This window comes from Sipha flava, unplaced genomic scaffold, assembly GCF_003268045.1.
Source record: "Sipha flava isolate LNK unplaced genomic scaffold, YSA_version1 236_pilon_pilon, whole genome shotgun sequence".
Classification (NCBI taxonomy): Eukaryota; Metazoa; Arthropoda; class Insecta; order Hemiptera; family Aphididae; genus Sipha; species Sipha flava.
The window spans coordinates 2100364-2123047 of NW_020272878.1; the positions used below are offsets into that span (position 1 = coordinate 2100364).

General features: G+C 24.6%; 3 protein-coding genes across 7 annotated transcripts; 2 read left to right on the forward strand and 1 right to left on the reverse strand.

Annotated features, from left to right (window-relative positions):
• Positions 1-667: 667 nt before the first annotated feature.
• LOC112683864 (hormone-sensitive lipase) lies at positions 668-9657 on the forward strand. 4 transcript variants are annotated; one of them, XM_025555050.1, is made up of 13 exons: positions 668-899; positions 2867-2943; positions 5030-5401; positions 5469-5655; positions 6217-6331; positions 6404-6511; positions 6574-6764; positions 6820-7099; positions 7316-7504; positions 7566-7887; positions 8556-8697; positions 9065-9190; positions 9254-9657. In XM_025555050.1, exons 3-13 carry the CDS (start codon positions 5058-5060, stop codon positions 9347-9349), a joined length of 2100 nt encoding a protein of 699 aa, XP_025410835.1. In that variant the 5' UTR covers positions 668-899; positions 2867-2943; positions 5030-5057; the 3' UTR covers positions 9350-9657. The 4 variants fall into 4 exon arrangements, with proteins under 4 accessions (XP_025410835.1, XP_025410837.1, XP_025410836.1 ...); XM_025555051.1 differs by lacking the exon at positions 668-899 and adding an exon at positions 1794-2258 and having other exon boundaries at positions 6574-6759; positions 6824-7099; XM_025555049.1 differs by lacking the exon at positions 668-899 and adding an exon at positions 1796-2258.
• LOC112683866 (probable N-acetyltransferase san) lies at positions 9644-10931 on the reverse strand. Its single transcript, XM_025555055.1, has 4 exons — positions 10832-10931; positions 10160-10296; positions 9901-10084; positions 9644-9843 (listed from the first exon to the last, which is right to left on the reverse strand). The coding sequence occupies exons 1-4, from the start codon at positions 10837-10839 to the stop codon at positions 9654-9656; spliced, it is 519 nt and encodes a 172-aa protein (XP_025410840.1). The 5' UTR covers positions 10840-10931; the 3' UTR covers positions 9644-9653.
• A 2081-nt stretch (positions 10932-13012) lies between these two features.
• Positions 13013-17583, forward strand: LOC112683865 (V-type proton ATPase catalytic subunit A). 2 transcript variants are annotated; one of them, XM_025555053.1, is made up of 12 exons: positions 13013-13120; positions 14103-14195; positions 14275-14387; positions 14456-14821; positions 14880-15031; positions 15102-15243; positions 15923-16052; positions 16122-16248; positions 16312-16560; positions 16634-16840; positions 16920-17109; positions 17166-17258. In XM_025555053.1, exons 2-12 carry the CDS (start codon positions 14120-14122, stop codon positions 17256-17258), a joined length of 1845 nt encoding a protein of 614 aa, XP_025410838.1. In that variant the 5' UTR covers positions 13013-13120; positions 14103-14119. The 2 variants fall into 2 exon arrangements, with proteins under 2 accessions (XP_025410838.1, XP_025410839.1); XM_025555054.1 differs by lacking the exon at positions 13013-13120 and having other exon boundaries at positions 14120-14195; positions 17166-17583.
• The last annotated feature ends 5101 nt before the right edge of the window (positions 17584-22684 follow it).

The following is a 22684-nucleotide window of genomic DNA, read 5'->3' on the forward strand; positions in this document are numbered from 1 at the left end:
AGGTTATTAGGTAGAATCATATCGAACGTAGGTACTCAAAATATTTAAAAAATTAGACGTAAGAAACACTTCGTACAAATTAACATGTACAATGAATTATGGTAGTAACTCAATTTACTAGCCCCCCTTTTTTCATTTCTAAATTCACGCTTAAATTAGATTAATTAACTCCAATAAAATAATTTTAGTTTTTCAAAAGAATATTCCCACTTTTCTATGCACAACAAAATGTGTAAATGTACGTTTCCCTGAAACATCCAAACGCAGCGTCAGACGCATTGTCATTAAGTATATACATTTTAAATGTGACCGCTTTTTTACTTGCGTTTAACGCAGCGTATCGGTTAACGACACAGTGCGTCCAGCTGCACTCCTAGTTCGGACTAGTGCTGCGTTCAGACGTCCTGCGTCTGTATATTAAAAAAATACTTTTTTTTGATTAAAACAAAATATTATATATATAAATTATTCAGAATATTTATTCCAAATATAAAACTGGTTATTTCCACTGATTTAATTAAATATAATTTATGTGCGTCAATATCAATTTAAGGGGATTGGAAGCTACGATTTTCTTTCTCTGTCTAACACACGTGCAGCATAGTAATTTAGACGTTTTCTAGTTCCAATGTACCGATCGATCTATTGATGCGATAAGGCAGTGCTTCCCAAACTTTTTTGATTCACGATACCCTTTTTCATCTAACGTTTTTTTAGGGCATCCTTCCCCAAGTCATAGCGTAATTAATCATAAGAAAAATGTTAAACCAGATAGTATTTCATGAGGGCATTGCGCCCCTGTACAGACATCGCGGCGCACCAAGGCGTCACGGCGCACACTTTGGGAATCGCTGCAATAAGGAATCTTAAAACAGCATTCGTCGCATAGAGTAATAATAGTAAGTAATTACTCTATGATTCGTCGTCAAGATTACTTTAGATCGACTTTCCCACTTTTTTGATTTTTTTTCCCCAAAATCCCATTAATTAGCTTTAAGCAAATTAGATACCTAAAAATCATCAAAAGTTAATTTTTCGATATTCTCAACACAAAATTTCTAAAATGTGGTAGGTACAGTAAAAATTTGTTGAACCGGAACGGTACCTAAACGTCTTTTTTTTACGAACCGGAACTGTGTTTCGGTGTGTTCTGGTCCATTTCGAGCCCTGGTTAAATGCCCGGTTTTTTCTACACCGTCGTTATATCTTAAACCAGGGGTCTTCAACTCATGGCTCACGGGCCGCTTGTGGCCCGCCCTGTCATAACATGCGGCCCCCGATTACATTTTAAATGTTTTCACATTAAAAATAAAATAAAAAAATTGTAATTAAAAAAAAAATGTTTATCTATTTATGTTTTAATAATAATAATGATTTGTAATTTTAAATGTATCCACCTAATTTTAATAAATGAAAAGAATAAAACTAAATTTTTATATGAAATACATGTTTTTACTACGATTGCGGCCCGCAATGTTTAAAAATAATAATTTGTGGTCCGTTGCATAAAAAGGTTGAAGACCACTGTCTTAAACTGTGGTTAAGATTTTATGAGATACAAGAATAGTTTACCCATGAACATTGGAAAAAATAACTCCAATGTTCACGAGTTTACCTTTATTATCTACAATTTTTCAAATGATCAATAATACCACACAGCTATGGGAAATTAATGAGGAATCCGTGTTTCGTTAAGTAGACTCACTGATTTTATTGAATTATTGGTCAGTGAAGATTCGAACATTTAATTTTATGCTTACTTCGTGGTGCAGTCGTGTCCTTGCCATTGAACTATATGATAACATTTATACTATATGTTATCATATAGTTCAATGGTCCTTGCACACCTTAGGTACTATTGTTTTTTACATAGATAATATAAGATATTCTTATATTATCTATGGTTTTTTATGGTAGTTCTTAGTGCCGGGCAAGCGGAATTGACAATATACAGTACTTCTATATTATGAATTTTGCAAAATCCGATTTCAGCCTATGATTATACAGTATTAAAATATTAATTTTAATTAAAATATTATGGTCTACGGGAGACGTTATCATCTATCAGCAATTCAAACGGGTTTACGATGATTTAGTATTTCGTATTTTGACGTGTCGCTTGCATTTCTGGCACTACGCAATACGTCTCTTATGACACGACTATGAAAGTACGGACAATGTCAGCCGTCAAACCCCAGTATTCGATTGGCAGTTCAGATTTGTTTGACTGCAGCTGAATCCTGCAGTGTAGTATTGCTGTGTGTAATGTACTAATAAGAGTTATCCCCGAAATTCAAAATTCGCAATATATTTCTTTACATTTTTATATACTATTTTGAATTTTTTATTTTATTTACTGTAAATTAATGTACATAAATTAATTTGATATGTGTAGGAAAACAACTTGAAAGTTCTTTTTTCATATTAATACATATTAATCATTTTATAAACTTAAAATTATATTACAGTTATTAACTGCATTCAAATGAAGTCGTTTTATGGAGATTAGTTGTTTTATCAGTGACATTCCCTTTGATATTTATAATTTAGAATACTAAATATTTCATAATAATCCTGATTTGATGAATATAATCTTATAATACAAGTTTGAATTTAAAAATATGTTATTAGAAATTGTTATTTTTTCTTTTATGTTTGAAAAATAATTTTGATTAAATAATGTTTTTACTTATGTGTTATTTTAATTATCTTGTTTACCTTAAATCATTATTGGAAATACGATACCATTAAATAACAAATAAATCACTAAATTAAAATGTTAGACTATTAGTTTCCCAATTCATACATATTATATTTTATTACAACATTTATAATTTATATTTATATTATTATAACATTTTTCTAGATCGAAAAAATAAATATGTGTAACATAAATGAACTATAAAATCTACTTGATATATGCATTTATTCTTCATATATTTAGTAAGTATATTTAGTTAATAGTATTTGTATTTATTTTTATTTATATCTGTACCAATAAATGTAGTTATTCTGATTAAATTTTGATTGAAAAAACTTTGACATTATGAATAAAAATCATTTTCAACTTAAAAAAAAAAAAAATATATATTTTATGTAAACTAAAATAGTTAACCCATTTATCCATATAGTTATATATTTCTTATGATTTCTAATTTTATAGTATAGTTCATATTTTTTTTTATGATTATTTAATATAATATAAATAATTTGAGATACATAATCAGATATTAATTATTTATTTTATTTATTGAAATTTTGTACGTTTAAATTAGGTACTATTTTTATGATTTTGTAAAATTAATAAATATAATTTATTATTAAAAATATTATCTATATTTTATTTATTTATTATTTGTAGCTCTTATGACCATGGACCTATTAAGTAGTTAATAATTAGTTAGTTCATTAATAATTATAAGCTAGTTAACTATTAAGTATAGCTTACATTTTTTTAAATTATTTACATTCCTACCTTGGAAAATTACTTATGTGTTCCTTCTATAGCAGTATAGACTTGCTTTATAACTTTAAATAATACTGCATGAGCAGTAATGTCCAGTTTCATCTGTTTTCGAGTTACTGCTACAATAGTAGTGACCAATTAAATAAATTTGACAATTCTCATAAATTATTAATGCTAAGGCCTTGAACGTGTTAATATTATTTGTCATTTTAACATGGAATCTTTATTGAATTAAAATTTTATGATTCTACATAAATCAATAATATTAACATTATTTTATATTTTTTTTTTATCTCATGTTTTCATTGATATTTCATTAAATTAACATGTTAATTTGTTATTCACAAATTTTTATTTTAACTAATCATTTTTTTTTTTTTTTGTTACTCTAAAGATCTTACTTTTATGTTCACATAATGATTTTTGATTGTTTGTAATACTACACTAAAGCTTATATACTTATAAAAAAAAATAATAAATTTGTTTTTATTATAATTTATATGAGATTTAATGATGTTAAATATGTAGAATTTATTTAAAATAACCTATTTTCACGAATCTTCATATTTAGAATATTCAATATGTTACACTATGAAAATTGGATAAAGAATAAAATGTTATTTTGTACGACATAAATTAATTAAACTCAGAATAATTTATTAAGAATGCATAATTCAATATTTGATTATTAAATATATATATATATATATATTTATTTTTTCATAGTTAAAATAAAATTGTTGAATGTAAAATTATGTAGTCAACTTAAATAATTTTAAATCAACTTAGATAAATTATTTAAATTTATATTATTTATTCTAAGATATTTAGAATTTATTTTTATATTTTTAATATTTGAAATGTATTTCACTACCTACTTAAATTAATAATATTTATTTAGTTTCATAATATGAATTATCATAAAATATATGTATATGATGTTACAATGGTAAAATTTTAAAGAATATAGTGTATTTGTTGAATAGTAAAAGTATAAAATAAATCAGTTCTTTTGACCATTTTTCATTTGAGCTCTTATTTACATTGATCAACTTAGTATTCTCACAATATATCTTTGGATTATTATTAAACTCAATTTGACATGGAATTAATGATAGTGTTTAACTAATTAACTAACTACCCACTATAATAAACTTGTGTTTATTATAGTGGGTAGTTAGTTAAGTTATTAATTATCAATAATTTAAAGTTGACTTTACTTTTATAACCATATTTAAAAGTTAAAATAGTTAATCAACATTTATGTAACTATCTACAACAGATAACAATTAATCAATGAACTTTCAGTTCTTACAAAGTATTTACTCTATTGATTTTAATAGAAATTCTAAAGCTTATAGTAAAAAAAAAAATGTTAACAATGAATATTGAATGACGGTATCACTAGTAGTAACAAAATGGTAAACAACTCTCATAAATTATAAAATTATTTTTGTTTTTACAATGTATTTATAACTGCAAAAAAAAAAAAATATTAACTGAGAATTATTAATTAATCATTCTTTTAAATTTGTTTTTAATATGAATATCTTTTTTTAATAGGAGTGTAACATTTGTAAATATTTTTAAAATGTCAATATCAGTGGAAATAAATGACAATACATCTTCATATGACAAACTTAGAGAGTTATGTAAAGAAAATGTTATTTATTTTTCAACTGACGAGAGGAATGGTTCAACTGCCATATCAAATTGTTTTGAACAATTATTTGAAAATATTGGAACTATAAAACCTTTGGTTTATGAATTACGTAATATCTGTCATTTGTACGATTTTGATCCATCTATACCAGGAAATGGTTACCGAAGTTATGTTACAGTTGTTGATTTATTTATTGCCCATTGTATTAAAATTTGCAACCAAATGACTATTAATCGTAATTCATTTTTCTTTCGTAAAGCATTTTATACAAAGTAAATTTTATTATAATAAATTTAATACCTAATCCAAATATCATTATTAATAGAAATCTTTTTACAGAGAAATTGAATCATGTAACCAAGTGATGAGTGCATTGGTATTGTGCTTAGAAAACTTATGTCTTTTAATTGGTTGGAGTGAACCAGGCATGTTATTTGCTGGAAACGATACTGCAGCTTTGGAGCTTATGATGAAAATAGAACCATCTAAGCTTTGTCCTTTTTATGGACGATGTTTAGCATTTCAGGTAAATTATTTTGAATAAACGTATTATCAAAATTTAAAACTTAATCTGATATTTTTTTTTAATTTTTGGTTTTATATGACTGTTGTTTAACTACTAAAGTTTTTCACAATATATGTATCAATGCCATTATGGAACACTATGTTTGCTCTCCTTATTTACAAAATTAAATTCATGTAAGCTAAACTATCTTTCATTTTTAACAATTGTCACCATTCAAGTTGAGCTTCATTATTATTTCATATTTATAATTCATTATTCAAAAAATTATGGATAAATGCTGTTTAAGCTTTATACTTGAGCTATTTTAAATAATTATATTAATATTATAGGAACATTTTCATAAAAAAGTATACAAAATTAAAAAAATAATAATAAAATAACTGAAAATTGATTTACATATAAGTTTAAAGTTTTAGATTTATTTTAACATTTTTAAATACTATCAACAAGTGTTTTTTTCAATATTTACTTAAAACTATTAACAATTTTGTTTAAAAATGTTTAAAATAATTTATTGTAATATGTATTATGTGTTATCATAACTTTTTTTTATGTTATTAGTTTAATGAGTCACTACAGCCTGCTTTGAAAACTATTGCTATAATGATGGCTGCTTTTAGTGAGGTATACTATAATGAAAATGGCATGTTAGCTAGAGCAAATACTGCATGGAATTGTAAGTTATTTGTTTACCATAAAGTATATAATAATAAAATAAATTATAATTAAATTTAATATAATTTTATAGGCAGCAAATATATGTTAAATCCAGAATTAAGAGCTCGCAGGATTGTCAATGTTATTCAATATTCTTCAATAGAGTTTTACAAAGCATTTTTATTCCTTGGTGAAACCGGTAATAATATTAAGTAATTTAAAAATAAACAAATAAAATTAAATGATTATTTTAAATTTTAGAACTATTGAAAAGTTTACCTAATCTAGTTTCACCTGTAGTTGCTGTAAATCGATTGATATCTATTCCTAGTAAACCAATTTTATATTTAAAACCAGATGGACAGTTATTTGAACTTCAGCCCCCAATGTGTCATACTGGACCAGCTTCTTTAAATGTTCGACTGATTGCAAAAACTAAACGTGAAGGCATGGTAAAGACTTTTTTTGTATTTTAAATTATTTTATTAATATATTAATTATTATTAGTTAGCTGAAAACCTTGGAAGTGGGATCTTACCAGAACCTTGTGATAATCTTATAATACATTGTCATGGAGGTGGTTTTGTATCACAAAGTTCAAGTTCTCACGAATCATATTTAAGAGATTGGGCTGTTCGCTTAGAGATACCTATATTATCTGTTGATTATTCACTTGCACCAAGGGCACCATATCCTAGAGCTAGGGAAGAACTATTATTTGCTTATGTTTGGGCAATAAATAATGCAGCATACTTAGGTTCTACTGCTAAACGCGTCATAATGGCAGGTAAAAAGGAAACAATTTAGATTGGAAATATAACATAAATAAGTATATGATGTGTGAATGATTCATGTCATTTATTTTTCATTTATAATATTTTCATTCAATAATTTATATTTTGATTTACAATAAGTAATTAGCTTTACAAATTTAATTTTATATAGAAATTTATAATTCAGTACATGTTTTTACAAACAAATTAATTTTATCATTTTAAACAAGGTGATTCTGCTGGAGGAAATTTAAGTGCTTGTGTAGCATTAAAATGCATAGAAATGGGTTTTAGAATACCAGACAGTTTATTTTTGGCATACTTCCCTTGTGCGATAGCGTGGTCTCCAACACCTGCAAGATTTCTTAGTTTAATAGATCCATTGATACCTTTAGGTTTTATGACAAATTGTTTGAAAGGTAATTTACTTAAAATATATATTTTAAATATTCATATCTAATACTTAATAATTTATTTTAGCTTATGCTTGTCCTCCTGACATCTACCAAGATAGTTTATATGAATATAAATTGAAAAATATAGCCAAACCAAAAGATGGGGCAAAAGATAATTTCATAGAAGAAGTAGAATCTAGTGAAGAAGCTTTGGAGTTAATACAAGATACTAAAAAAGATAGCCAATCAACAATAACACCAGTTGAAGAGGTTATTATGACTGCACATGAACACAGACAATCAAGAAGATTTTCTACGATGCTTACAGAGACTGCTGAGAATATAAGTTCTGCTATTACTACCACATTCATTACATTGACTGGAGGAACAGCAGAAGAATATATTAGGTGATATATTTTTTTTATGAATTAAATTTGATTATTTATTTGTAAAAACGGTGAGGAATACCGGAATACTTATTTCTATTTTACATTTAAAAAATTTAAATTCTTCATACATTGAATAAACTGCATAATGTTTTAGTTAGAGTCAAATAGGTGGAATAATATATTACATTTATATCCATTTTAATAAAATTATTTCTGAAAACTGTTTATTATTTTGGTTTGAAGATATAAAAAAATAATTTTATTTAACAAATTTGCAATCCAATACCATATGAACAGTATCAACTTTTATCTAATTAAAAAAATACTATTTAATTTTTTCAATAACATATTATTTTAAAGTAAAAATGTTAACATAAAAATATATTAAGGAAATAATATATTATAAATTTGGTAAATTGCAGGCATTTCACAGTTGTATATAGATTTATAATATTTGAATGTTTAAGTGTCATCCAATACAAATTTCAAATTGAATACATTATATTATTATATTTTCTAATTCTATATGAATATTTTTGATGACAAATAATATATTAGTTATTAAATACAAAATACCAAATCAAATCTCCATTAGCTTATAATAAAAATTTCTACAGCTAAAATACATTTATAAAAACAAAATTAGTTCACAAATTGAAATTCATAATTCGTTTTCATATTTTTAGTGATAGCGAAGATGCTTTAAATGAAGTGGTAGAAGAGACACCTTTGCCTATAGATTTACCTAAGTTACCAGAAGATCCATTTTTGTCTCCCTATTTTGCAAGTGATGATCTTTTTAAAGAACTACCTCCTGTTCATATTGTGGTATGTTTTTCATTAAAATTATTTTGTTAAAATAATACACTTAATTGTAAAAAGTTACCTCCTAATCATAATTTTCAATTTTTCAAAAGTATTTACTGTAAATTAGAATGAAGAAGTAAATACTAAAAAGTTACTCATTAGGTAAAAAAAAATCTGTAAGTTAAACTAAATTATTTTATATGTATAATTGCAGTGTTAAAAAACTACATATAATAATGTGCATACATTTTTAGTTTAAAGAGTGATCTCAGTAACTAATAATTAATGTTTAAAAATTTGATATAAAAAAAAATGTCATTAATTTTTTTCATAGTTTACTTGTATACGTTTTTACCAAGTATTGTTATAAAATTGTTGAATTTTACAGACTGTACATATGGACCCTTGTTTAGATGATTGTGTAATGTTTGCTAAGCGGTTGAAGAAACTTGGAAAAAAAGTGAAAATGGATATTTTAAAAGGGTTACCCCATGGTTTTTTAAATTTGGCTATTGTGAGTTCATATTACCATTGCATATAGTTATGTATTAATTTTTTAATATTTATTTGTACATAGACTTGTAAAGAAGCACATGAAGGTTCAGTATTATGTGCTCAACGAATTGCCGAATTATTTAAAGAAATTGAAGAATCTGAAGTTAATTTTATTTAATTGGGAACATTTTCTAAATTACATGTGTTCCAAATTCTTAATTATATAATGCATGACATTTTTAAGCTTTTTCCTTACAATCACAAAATGTAGTAGATTATTATTTGTACATTACAGTTGTATAATACATACAATACTATGTAAAGGTAATTTATGGGATCAACTCAAAATATACTAACTACATTTTTATCAACAAAAAAAAAATGTTTGCTTGTTAATTGTGCACTGTATATTTACAGTATGTGTTCTATTATTATTATAAACTTATTAATACAATAAACAAATAAAAAAAGCTTTTGAGAGTTTAATCTTTTTTATTGTTATTTGAAAGATGTTCATTTTTCCCATTTAATGTTTTAGGTCGCAAACGTTTTTCCAATACATATGCAGCTGCAGGATCTATTCTTTTATAGTAATGCTCTTTTGTTTCAACTATTTCAAAGCCAAATTTTTTGTAGAATTGTATGGCACTATCATTGTTCAATTGAACATGTCTAAAAGAAAAACATAATTAAGATAATGTACAATAATGTACTTTAATGGTCACTTACAAATAAATACTATCAAATGTACCATCATTTTCAACATAATTTAAAACGTGATCAACCATCATACTTCCTATACCAAGTCTTCTATATTGTGATAAGCATCCTAAAGTCATTATGTAAAGTCGACGACCAATTTCTTGATCTATTCGACAACACACAGCTCCAACCACAATATCATTATAATATGCTAAAAATATACATACATTAACCAAATAAAATTAACTACAAGTTCAGAGCAGTTCAATTTAAAATCAGCACATACCTAATTTAGCTAATTCTCCAGCCTCTAGAACATCTTTATAAAACTTCTCGTTATATGATACAGGAAAAACAACATTATTTAATCGTTTGAGCTGTTTTATATTATGATGAGTAATTTCTCCCAATTCCAACTTGGCTCTAAAAATTAAAATCAGAACCACATGTTAATATCAAAAATTGTTGTAAAACTAAGAAAAAATTATATTATTTCCTAAACAATTTTTAAAAAAAAACTTAAAATATTTTTCATTAATAATTCATGTAAAATAATAATAAAAGAAAATGATAATTTGCAAAGCATGAAGTATTTAATTTATACTTGATTATATATTAAATTATGCTTATATTAATAAGGTGATAGGAAAAAATGTTTTTGTGTAAAATGTTTAAATGTTATTTTTGAATTAAAAAAAAAAAAAAATAATAATAAATCCATCACAAAATAACTTTTTTCTTTATTAACATACATAATATATCATGATGTAAAATGTTATATATATAATTATAGGCTAGAGCATTGTTTGTTGTTATTCATTAAAAAATGTAATGAAGAAGAAAACTATTATATATTCATGATAGAATTTTTATAAAAAATTAAAATTATAAAAAGTTTAAAATATATAAAATCGAATAAGTAACATTAAAAATTTAATTAAAATTAAAAAAGCATTACCTGGTCATGATGAATTCTTATGTGATTCTGAAAATAATTCCAACTTAAACAGTAATTCCTTGATAACAATTTTGAAATGATAATGATACAGATAAACAGTTTTGCCAAAATAAAAATTCAAACCATTTATTAATACAGGTCTAATACTAAGGGTCTTGAAGATTTTCAAAGATCGTGGTAGTATTATACATAGACATAATATATATTATGTCTATGGTATTATATAATAATTTTGTTTATAATATGATATTTATTAACTTTCAGTTTTTCAGTTTTTAGTGGGGATTTGAAATAATCGTTAGTAAAAAATAAAAATAAATTTTTATAAGTACCATTAATTATAAATTATTAATATGAATACTTATGAACTCGCCATATGTCAAACTCAAAAATCCAACATACTATTAATTAGTTGTTAAAAATTGCAATTTCTGATCGGCTTTGGAATAAAATAAAATATTTTGTTTACAAAATCTCAACTAGTTAGGCCAATTAAATTATTATGGATTTTAATATTTATATTTGTCTTGTGATCTATCGAACTCTGGATTAACTATAATAATTGAAATATCGTTTTATATATGAAGAAAAACGAAAACAATGTACAAATCATAGGTGTGTGCAGATTCCTGTATCCGGTGTGGCTTTTATTTTTTTCGATCCCCTTTAACCCTTTTCTAACCCCTTTATAAAACTCCACCTTAAAAAAAAATATATATATATATATACAAAATATAAGTTAGTAGAAATAAAATTTATTAGAAAAACTGATGTTCAATCTGATCATCAATGAACGCCAGTCCTGGCAATTTTTATTTTTTTATAATTTGATAAAAAACTTTCGATTTTCCAAAAAAAGATTTATTTGCCCTTTTTACCTAAGTACATAGTACATACCTAAAAAAAGTCTCAGGTGTATCTATAGCCCTATAAGCCACACCCATGCGCACACCTATGGTAAAAATTATATATATGTATATAATACATTTATAAAAGGTAGGTATACGAAGAAATTAGTCAAATAAATTACGTTAGTTATTTAAATTTGAGAGTAGATATAATAAGGTTAGTAAAATTCTTTTGGATGAATAATACAGCTTATTATTATATAATGTAATATACATCTTTTAAGTACCACAAATTATAAAATAATCTGGATGTATTTTCTCAAGGTCATACTTTTAAGTCTGGATCCCCAATATGTTTTCTGTTTAGATTACTTTCGTAATTACAATTTATTATGTATATTTACTTTTTTTTTAATTTGCATACATACATTTAGATTAAATTTAATAATTTATATATTTAATTTCTTTTTATTAAGTTGTTAATCATAATCGATTATTTTCAGTTAGACATTTTTAACTTATATAGAATACTTTTTTTTCTCTTTTTTTTTCTGTTGAATCGACGGCGCCACGGGAAGTGCTTTCGCATTGCTTCCGTGAAAAATACTAAACTACTTTATGGCGCCGTATTTTAAAAATAATTAATATAGATGTTAAATTTAGGTGCAACCATGAAATAAATTAATAATAATATCGTAAGAAGTATTACGAAATGCATTCCAATAAGTATAATTTCGAGAATTCATTACACTTGAGAGCAGTGGCGTAGATATAATTTGTTTTCTGGGGGGGGGGGGATTAAGAGTCAATTCATAATATTCTTACTATATTTAAATACGAGGTCCTATATAATAATATTACATTTAAAATGGTATTATTAATTTAATGTATTTAATGAAAATCATTTTGTTACTCAATTTTTAATATACCTAATCATAGTGAAATGAAAATATCATTTTACTATATTTAAATAATTATACATGAATAATTAAACAGATTCCATACGCGAGTGAACAATCTAATAGGTATATTGATAATGAAAACAAAAAATATCGCAGTGTTAGGTTTTTTTTATCGTAAAGATTAGACGCTTGCAATTAATTTTAAAAGATTTGGTTCTTATTTTAAAACATTATCATGGTTTCATTATAATAACGACAATTATTATTTTTGTATTTCTATGATACAAATTTAAATAGTTCAAATTTTATATTCAACAATATAATTCACCTTGAAAATTGTAACTTTGAAGATGAAGTATACAATTATTTTATACAAAGTTGTTGCACATGCTGATAGATTGTCTCATAGTCAGCTGATTAGGGTACCACCCAGTTTTTTTTTCATGTCGCTTCATTCACCGCCTGAGCAGCACTGCATTAGTTGTGGCTTTGAGAGTTGTCATTCAATCAAAAAAGGATACGCCCGTGCATATAATCAAGTGAGTATTTAATAATTTATTATTTAAACGGTTTTCTTATTTTAGTAAATTATTATAGAAATGTTTAAGAATGCTTTGTAGCTATTCAATTTTACTCTCACATCACCTTTTTTTGTTATCAACACTTATCAACCCTATGATGGTACCCTCCTAATAGTGGCGGCGGCTATGGCCAACACCCTCAAGTCTTAACTTAAATTTTTTTTGAACAGTTTAACTATTCATTAGTTTTAGTGAGTTTAATAAATATTTATTTCAAAATCACATAAGAGCTTATCTCATATTTTATTGTTCACCCTAACCTAATTTATATGGGATCCGCCTTGTTTTTTTATTACAATTAACTAAAAAGTAATTGAGTCAAATTTAGTATATTTGAATGGAACTGAATTATTTGTTTGCGAATTATTCAACTGCCTATCTATGTGTAAATTGCCAAGATTATTATGCAATTGACTGAACATTTATTTTTATGTAAACAGAATTATGATAGACGATGGATTAAGACAGTAAAAAATAAATTCTCAGTAATTTATAATTTACATATTACATGTCGTATGTGTACTTGTTTATTTTAGTTATATAACAATTAAAAGTTTCACATTGTTTTTAGTTTAAACTATGTTTTTTAGATAGATAGTATATCATTTAGTAACACATGTTACTTGGTATGTATAATTAATTCTAATGATCTAAATTACACATGATTAATTAAACTATTTTTCAATTTTGTTTTCTAATAAAAATCATTATGTGGAAATCTGTTGTGTCTTGTTGGGGTTTATTAGGTAAAATATTTAATTTATTTTTGATACTATCCTATCTTAAATGAAAAAAGGTAATATTATTTCTTATACCATACTACTTTATACTAATAAAGTTTCTATATAACTGTATATTGAATATATCTATTAATCAGGTTATATTTAATGGAATAATATTAATAAAAATTTATAATTTATTTATATTTTTTCTTATGTAGATAAAAATCATACAAAAATGACTTCGTTGAAGACTTTTGAGGATGAAGATAAAGAGAGTTCTTATGGGTTTGTGTTTGCAGTTTCTGGCCCAGGTTATTATTATAATTATTTTGTATTAATTATTCCATGTATTTATTTTTAAGCAAACATTTTTTTATTTTTATTTTTTAGTCGTGACTGCTGAAAAAATGTCTGGATCAGCCATGTATGAACTAGTTCGAGTAGGATACTTTGAACTAGTTGGTGAAATTATTCGTCTAGAAGGTGATATGGCTACAATTCAGGTAAACAGTCTATAAACTTTTATTAAGTATTCCGATAATTTATATTTTAAAATCCTTGTCTGTTTCAGGTTTACGAAGATACATCTGGTGTTACTGTTGGTGACCCTGTTTTAAGAACTGGTAAACCACTTTCAGTAGAATTAGGACCTGGTATAATGGGAAGTATTTTTGATGGTATTCAAAGACCATTGAAAGATATTAATGAGCTTACTCAAAATATTTACATACCCAAGGGTGTTAATATACCAGCTCTAGCTCGTAATGTTTCTTGGGAATACAATTCATCTAATATCAAGATTGGAAGTCATATAACTGGAGGAGATCTTTTTGGTCTTGTGCATGAAAATACTCTTGTTAAACATAGGTTAATGTTACCTCCTAAAGCTAAAGGAACTGTTGTATTCCAAGCTCCACCTGGAAACTATAAAGTTGATGTACATATTATTTTTAATTTAATTTAAGCATAACATTAAATGTCAATATATATTCTAGGACATTATATTGGAGACAGAATTTGATGGTGAAAAATCATCTTTTACAATGTTACAAGTTTGGCCTGTACGTCAGCCTCGTCCAGTCACAGAAAAGTTACCTGCCAACTATCCACTTTTAACAGGACAACGGGTACTTGACTCTTTATTTCCGTAAGTTGATAATATATATCTTTTATGTTATTTCAAGTGCTCTTTATATATTTACCATATATCTCTTTAGCTGTGTACAAGGTGGGACTACTGCCATTCCTGGTGCTTTTGGTTGTGGAAAAACTGTAATATCTCAAGCTTTATCTAAGTATTCAAATTCTGATGTTATCATTTATGTCGGTTGTGGAGAACGTGGTAATGAAATGGCTGAGGTAAAATATTTAGAAAATATGTAGAAAATATTAATTTTATATTTATAAAATAATAAAAAAAGAATTAAAAATGATTAAATAGTTAATATTTGTAATTTAATATATGATAAAACACATAAAAACTTAGCCTGGAGTATTAATAATACTTTAATAAATAATATATTTGTAAAATACAACTGATTTCAAATTAAAAATTCATTGTTAGTATGTATAAAATCAATAAAATTTGCGAATAAATATCAAAAAATAAAGGGAAGAATACATAATATACAATATTAAATCAACACAATGAAATAAAGAAAAATAATTTTAATAATATTTTAAATGTACAAATCAATTTGAAAAATAATATCTTATATCAATATATTTTAAATATAAATAATCAAAGTATTTATATTTCTTAACATTTCTTTGTCTTATAAGAACTCATTTTAAATAATCTCTCCTATTATAATAAATTTTCTCTTAGTGAAACGACTAATTTTTCTTAATGTATTCCTTTCTTTATTTTTTCATATTCAGTTGCAATTTTTTATATACCTGGCGATTAATTTTTAATTTGAAACCAGTTTTATTTTAAAAATCTAATAATTCTTCGTGCTTTTATTTATATATTTATTTTATATTAACGAAATGTATAAATTAAATTTTATTTTTTTTCGATTTGTTAATATTGTAGGTATTGGGAGATTTTCCTGAATTATCTATTGAAGTTGATGGTGTAACTGAATCTATTATGAAAAGAACTGCTTTAGTTGCCAATACCTCAAACATGCCTGTAGCAGCACGAGAAGCTTCTATTTATACTGGTAATAATGAGTGTTAAATATTTTTTTTTACTTAATTCAATTTGTATTGATAATTATATTAATTTTTAGGTATTACATTATCTGAGTACTTCAGAGATATGGGTTACAATGTATCTATGATGGCTGATTCAACATCTCGTTGGGCTGAAGCTTTGCGTGAAATATCAGGTCGTCTAGCTGAAATGCCTGCTGACAGGTATACTGAAAAAATAATTGTTCTATTAAAACATCTGAATAAAAAATTTTTTGTATAAAATAGTGGTTATCCCGCATATTTGGGTGCTCGTTTGGCTTCATTCTATGAAAGAGCTGGTCGAGTAAAATGTTTGGGTAACCCCGAACGAGAAGGTTCAGTTAGTATTGTAGGAGCTGTTAGTCCCCCAGGTGGTGACTTTTCGGATCCTGTTACATCAGCTACTTTGGGTATTGTGCAAGTATTTTGGGGGTTGGATAAAAAATTGGCACAACGTAAACATTTTCCTTCTATTAACTGGCTTATTTCATACAGGTATCTATATTTATAAATTAGTTAATATTGAATATTAAAAGAGTGTGATAATTTATAAATGTTTTTGTTAAAGTAAATACACAAGAGCATTGGATGACTTTTACGATAAAAATTTCCCAGAATTTGTGCCCTTAAGAACTAAAGTTAAAGAGATATTACAAGAAGAAGAAGATTTGTCTGAAATTGTACAGTTGGTTGGTAAGGCATCTTTAGCTGAATCTGACAAAATTACACTAGAAGTTGCTAAACTATTAAAAGATGACTTTTTACAACAAAACAGGTAATTGGGTAATAATAATAATCCATAATATTGTGGTACTTTATTATAATTTTAAGTAACTTTTTTTATGTTCTGTTAGTTATTCATCTTATGATCGTTTCTGTCCATTTTACAAAACTGTTGGAATGTTACGAAATACAATAGCCTTTTATGATATGGCACGTCATGTTGTTGAATCAACTGCTCAATCTGAAAATAAAATAACTTGGTCTGTCATTAGAGACAGTATGGGCAATATACTTTACCAGTTGTCCTCCATGAAGTTTAAGGTAAAATAATATCCTTTTTTAATAAATTTTTTAATTAAAACTAATGTTTTTTTTAGGACCCAGTTAAAGATGGTGAAGCTAAAATTCGTGCTGACTTTGATCAGTTATATGATGACATACAGCAAGCTTTTAGAAATCTGGAGGACTAAAAAGTATTTTTCATGTTATTTTACATCGTTATTCAAAAACAAAACATTAAGTTTGTAAAAAAAAAAAAAATTATATATTATAATGAATTGTTGTTGTTTACTCCAGCTTTCGTAAAATTAGCGCACATCATAGAATGAAACTGTGGTGACGGATGTAAAATTATTTTTGTTTTAATCTTGTTGTTAATGTCACCATGAATAATATTTTTATTTATTTTTTTTTTTTTTATTCATTTTATTCGTCATTCCATTCTCGTAGATTTCATTCATAGCAAGTGAACTATTACTTTATAATTTATTATTAAATTCGACAATAAGCAACCTACCATGTGAATTTTATAAATTCATTTCTGTTTCAAGTAACCATTTATTTAAAGATATTAACACATTTATTATCATGTAAATATATATAAATTATTATCGAATTGCATTTTAGAATAATGATTAAAGCAATGAAATGTCAAATGATATGATCATTAATTTATGTTCTTTTATTGGGCAATATTAAAAATTATTTTAAAATTTCAAAAGAAAATTAATATAAAGAATCCAATACCATAGTATTTATTTTCTTAAAACTCAAATAATTATTGGCCATGTTTTTTAATAAGCCAAATAAGTTTTTTTTCGTCATAAATTATTGTTTTGTTGTTTTTAATTATATTATAATTATATTATAGTCTATGAATTATATAAAATAACGTAGGGGTTTAAATCTTATGAGAGATACCATTTAGAGTACTCAGTAAAATTAATATTTGTAAAATATTATTAGGTAAATCTGTTATCAATGATAATTAACAAATACATTCCAAATTTATTGTAAACTTTTATTTGTTTAATTTTTAACTCCCTTTTGTTTTCTTTACTATTCAATGCACTTGTATGTTTCCTTTTCCTGGAACTGTACTTATTACAGTTTTATATTTTAAATACTTTTAAAAAAAAAAAATAATATCAGTAAACTATATAGTGATTTTTTCAGTTAATCTAACTGAATGATACAACAATAATTTTTAATGTATAAATACATTTTCAAATAGTTCATTTATAGAAATAAATAAATAACAATTTAGTCTGAAGTATTATTATGTTCAGTGCTCGACTTGAGGAGGACTGAGTAACCCAATAAATTTTCAGAAATTTTAATGATCCACTATTATAACATTATAATTATAATATTTAACACGTTTTGGGGAAGATCTTTTTTTTTTTAAAGTAAACAGAATCCTCTTTTTTTAATTTTGCCAAGTTGAGCACTGATTTTATTTATGAAGTTCGACCAGTTTCAAATTAAAAATTCATTGTCGAGTATATATAAAAGTCAATAAAATCACAACTGAATACGAAAAATAAAGGAAAGAATATATTGAGAAAAATTAATCATTATTTTAATGTTCTTCTCCTTCACCTTTTTCTCAACTATTCGCGGTTGGCCATTCTTGTTCTAAATCTCCACTTGTCTTGATTTTCTACATCTAAGCACACACCAACGGCTCTTATATCATTTCAATTATATCTAACATTCTCTTTTTTGGTCTTCCACTTCCTCTTATCCCTTAAACGTTCATATTCATAACAACTCGTACTACATTTGTTTCCTCTGGCCCAAACAATTTTTGTCTATTTTCTCTCATCTTGTCCATTATTGTCACTTCATTCATCTATCTAAGCATTCTCATAGCCGCAACACTTATACTGTGTTCTATTCTCTTGTCAACCACCCAACACTGAACCTTATAACATAATTTATTTCATTATACTCCTGTAAAACTTACCTTTTAGCCACATTGGAATTCTCTTATAGCATAAAACACCAAACGTTTATTAAAATAAACAATAATTTATTTTAATAGATGAGATTATTTAAAATTAATTCTTATTAGAAAAAAATATGTTAAGAAATATAAATACAGTAGAACTTTGATTATCTGGACTAAGCAAATATCCGGATAATTGACAACATATCAAAAGTTATATAATTGTACAAATATATTGTACATATTTATTTATTATTTATATGTAATATAATTTGAAGTTTTTAACAGTAAACAAATAACTTTATTATAATATTTTACTGAAAAAGAATAAACAACAAGAATACAATAACATATTTTAAAACGAAAAGCTGACTTAGCAAAAATGATATTTTAGTTTGCTTTATAGTTGATTTTCTCTTTAAAGCAGCTATGTTTCTCAAACTCCTTAATTGCAAAACTTTAGTGGTGTTCAATTCTTAATGCCTCTCAAACCATTTTAACACTAAATTCAATGCATCAAAAATTTCATTTTAAAGAGATGGCCCATTTAAACTTCAGTCAAATTGTCAGATTCACTTAAATTTTCTTTAAATAAACTACAAACTATTTTATCATCTGAAAGTATTTGATATTCAGCATCATTTGTGTCCATAATCAATCACTAATTTATATTCTTTTCATCAAAATCCCTGAATGTTGAATAATACTCCTCTATTTCAGGTATTTCAACATTTAATTCTACGTTTTGGATCTCAGTTTGTTTCAGTAACTTATTCCATGACCATTCCAAAATGCAATTTTTTATACATTTTTATGCTTTGACTAGTGCATGTAGAAACAGTTTGATTTACTAGTTATTAGATGACCAAACTATTTTCCTCATCAGGTTAATTGAACATCTGGTTGATTAACTTTCAGATAATCAGAGTACTACTGTATTTTGGTTATTATTTAAAATTTATTGATCTAAGATATTAATTTTCAAATCAATTTGAACATTTAAAATATTATTAAAATTATTTTTCTTTATTTCTTTGTGTATGTTTGACTCTTCTAAAACATTTACAAAAGATAGTTTTTAACATAAAAATATAACTTATACCATTTTTATGCAATATATCTAAAGATTTATTGATATTTAACACAATAACAATAATATAATTAACTATAATTAACAAATCATTCGTTTAAAAAAACAAAATTGGGCATTATTAGTTTTCTTATAGGTGCTTGTTTCAAGTTAATTTTATGTTTATTTTAAATTGAATATTGTAAAAATAATTTTTTTAATGACTCATTTTGAGAAAACAACTTGGTCATTATTTTGTTAAAAGTTTAACGTTATTTTTCAATTAAATTTTTTATAATATAAACATAATTTTATAGTCTCGATTTTTTATTTTTAGAGTTGAATGTAACTCGGGTTTCTCTTTAAGTTATTTAAATTAGAAATGATTACATTAAATTATTTAAGAAAATATTATAAATAATGAATTAATGTTAAAAAAAATTGTTATTTAATAAAATCAAAGTATGTGGCACACCTAGTGAATGTTCACCGCATTGAGTTTGAAAACCACTAGTATATAATTACATAAAAAAATTTATAAAAACTAATTGTAATATTATTTTTAGTCATTTATTTATATTTGTTAAAAACATGAATATATTTTTTTTTTTTTTTGAGATTATATGCTAAATTATATTGGCATGACTAGAATAGCTTAGTTTAATTACACGCCTAACCACAATAAAACATCTTTAAAACAATTCTTAATATTTCTCTTCTCAATTTTCAAAATTATATTTAATTTGTTTCAAGAAATCCAGTAGGTTAATAAAAGTAAACTATACAGTATGTCCTATATGTTCCATATCACCCTTAATATCTCCACAGGAAATCAATATATTGAAACGTAGTTTTTTTACAACACTTAGTATTGAAAATCTGATTAAATGTAATAAAATTCAGTTTTTTTTAAAAAAATTTTTGTTATGCATTTAAGAATTTTTAATTTTTAAGATGCCATTTTCTTGAGCATATTTTTTAAAACGGTTCAAAAAAAAAAAATATATTAAAATTTAATAAAAAAAAACCAAGTTAGAGCAAGTTATGTTTTTGAATAATTATAACAAAAAAATTAATTGTTTCACATTTCAATAATCCAGTGCTTTGGCCACCTAGGCCGTCTAACTTAACACCAATGGATTTTTTTTTATGGGGTTATTTGAAAAATCTTGTGAATCTGTTGTGTTCATTGCCTGATCTCCGTGACAAAATTGAACAAAATATTTTACCTGAGACATCAGAAAATATTAAAAACCCTTGGGTCCAAAAACTTCAGCTCTGTATTACAAATAATGGAGGTCACTTCGAACATTTATAAAAAAAAATGTATTACATTATTTTCATTTTTATGTAATAAAATCTTTTTTTTTTTCTATTAATAATTAAGTTTAAAAATATCATATGAATTTTAATTTTAATGTTTCTTAAAAGCTCCACTAATAATTAGATATTTACAGATTGCCATCAAAAATCAGCGTTCCAATCGAGCAATTCGTGTTTTTTTATTCAATATTAATATTTTTTTTAACTTTTTTAAAAAATATGCTCAAAAAAATATTTTTTATGCATTTTTGAATTTTTTAAAAAAAAAATGAGTTTAAATATGTTGCTTTTTCGTGGAGATATTAAAGGTGATATAGGACTTATGGGACACACTATATAAAAAATGGTTAAAAATAAAAATAATTAATTGAAAATAATAGAGAATGCACATTTTAGTATATTTATTTTCATATTTTGGACAACACAAATGTAATCACACTTCATTAAATATATACAAAGAAAAAATACCATTTTTAATTCTATAACAAATTTAACTTATAAATAATTAAAAACTACACAACGAAAAAAACAACAAAAGTTACCAAAGTTGGCTGTATAAAGAAAAAATAATGACCCTTACACAAATATTTAAAATTTGACAATATTAATGTGTAATTTAAAAATATATATTTTCATTTGGTACACAGTAAACAAATAATTCATAAAAATAACTTCTGAAAACTGCATAAATGATGATAAAATTTTAGGATTATTAAGTACAAAGAGATCAGTTAATATTTTTTAATTCATATAATTAAAAATCCATAAACAATTAATAACATATAACAAAAATCTAATATGATACTTTAGTCAAATAATCATATTTGATTTGCAACAACTAACAATAGAATGATTTTTATATATTTAAAGTGACTAAAATAAATTTGGAAATTACATGTATTCATATAACATCAACATTTTTAATTTAAAGAATTTTTAAATTAATACAGATATTAAATTCTGATTAGTTGGTTTATAATCAAAGAAAAATATACAAGTTTAATATAGCTATATTTACTGATTGATTAACATTTGCATTACTTAATATACACATTTTATTTAAACTGTTTTAAATATTCAATAAGTTAAGTACAAGTTATTGCAATCTCTACATTAAAATAAATACTTATTTCTTATTAGTTTTTTTTTTTTAATTTTTGATCTAAAATTATAATTAAACCACATACATTTCATAGTTCAGTTACTAAAAATAAATTAATATTTAAGCAACAACTATCATTAATAATACAATACAATGTATTATAATGTTCAAA

What these genes read in the sequence shown, in the direction of transcription:
- LOC112683864 (XM_025555050.1), top strand. Translation starts at nt 5,058, where the DNA reads ATGTCAATATCAGTGGAAATAAATGACAATACATCTTCATATGACAAA. An exon ending in TAAACGCGTCATAATGGCAG is followed by an intron (nt 7,100 to 7,315) that starts GTAAAAAGGAAA and finishes ATTTTAAACAAG; the next exon opens with GTGATTCTGCTGGAGGAAAT. An exon ending in TACCTCCTGTTCATATTGTG is followed by an intron (nt 8,698 to 9,064) that starts GTATGTTTTTCA and finishes TGAATTTTACAG; the next exon opens with ACTGTACATATGGACCCTTG.
- LOC112683865 (XM_025555053.1), top strand. Translation starts at nt 14,120, where the DNA reads ATGACTTCGTTGAAGACTTTTGAGGATGAAGATAAAGAGAGTTCTTAT. An exon ending in GTTTGCAGTTTCTGGCCCAG is followed by an intron (nt 14,196 to 14,274) that starts GTTATTATTATA and finishes TTTATTTTTTAG; the next exon opens with TCGTGACTGCTGAAAAAATG. An exon ending in GCTGAAATGCCTGCTGACAG is followed by an intron (nt 16,249 to 16,311) that starts GTATACTGAAAA and finishes TGTATAAAATAG; the next exon opens with TGGTTATCCCGCATATTTGG.
- LOC112683866 (XM_025555055.1), bottom strand. An exon ending in TGGAGAATTAGCTAAATTAG is followed by an intron (nt 10,085 to 10,159) that starts GTATGTGCTGAT and finishes GTATATTTTTAG; the next exon opens with CATATTATAATGATATTGTG. An exon ending in ACATTTGATAGTATTTATTT is followed by an intron (nt 9,844 to 9,900) that starts GTAAGTGACCAT and finishes TTTTTCTTTTAG; the next exon opens with ACATGTTCAATTGAACAATG.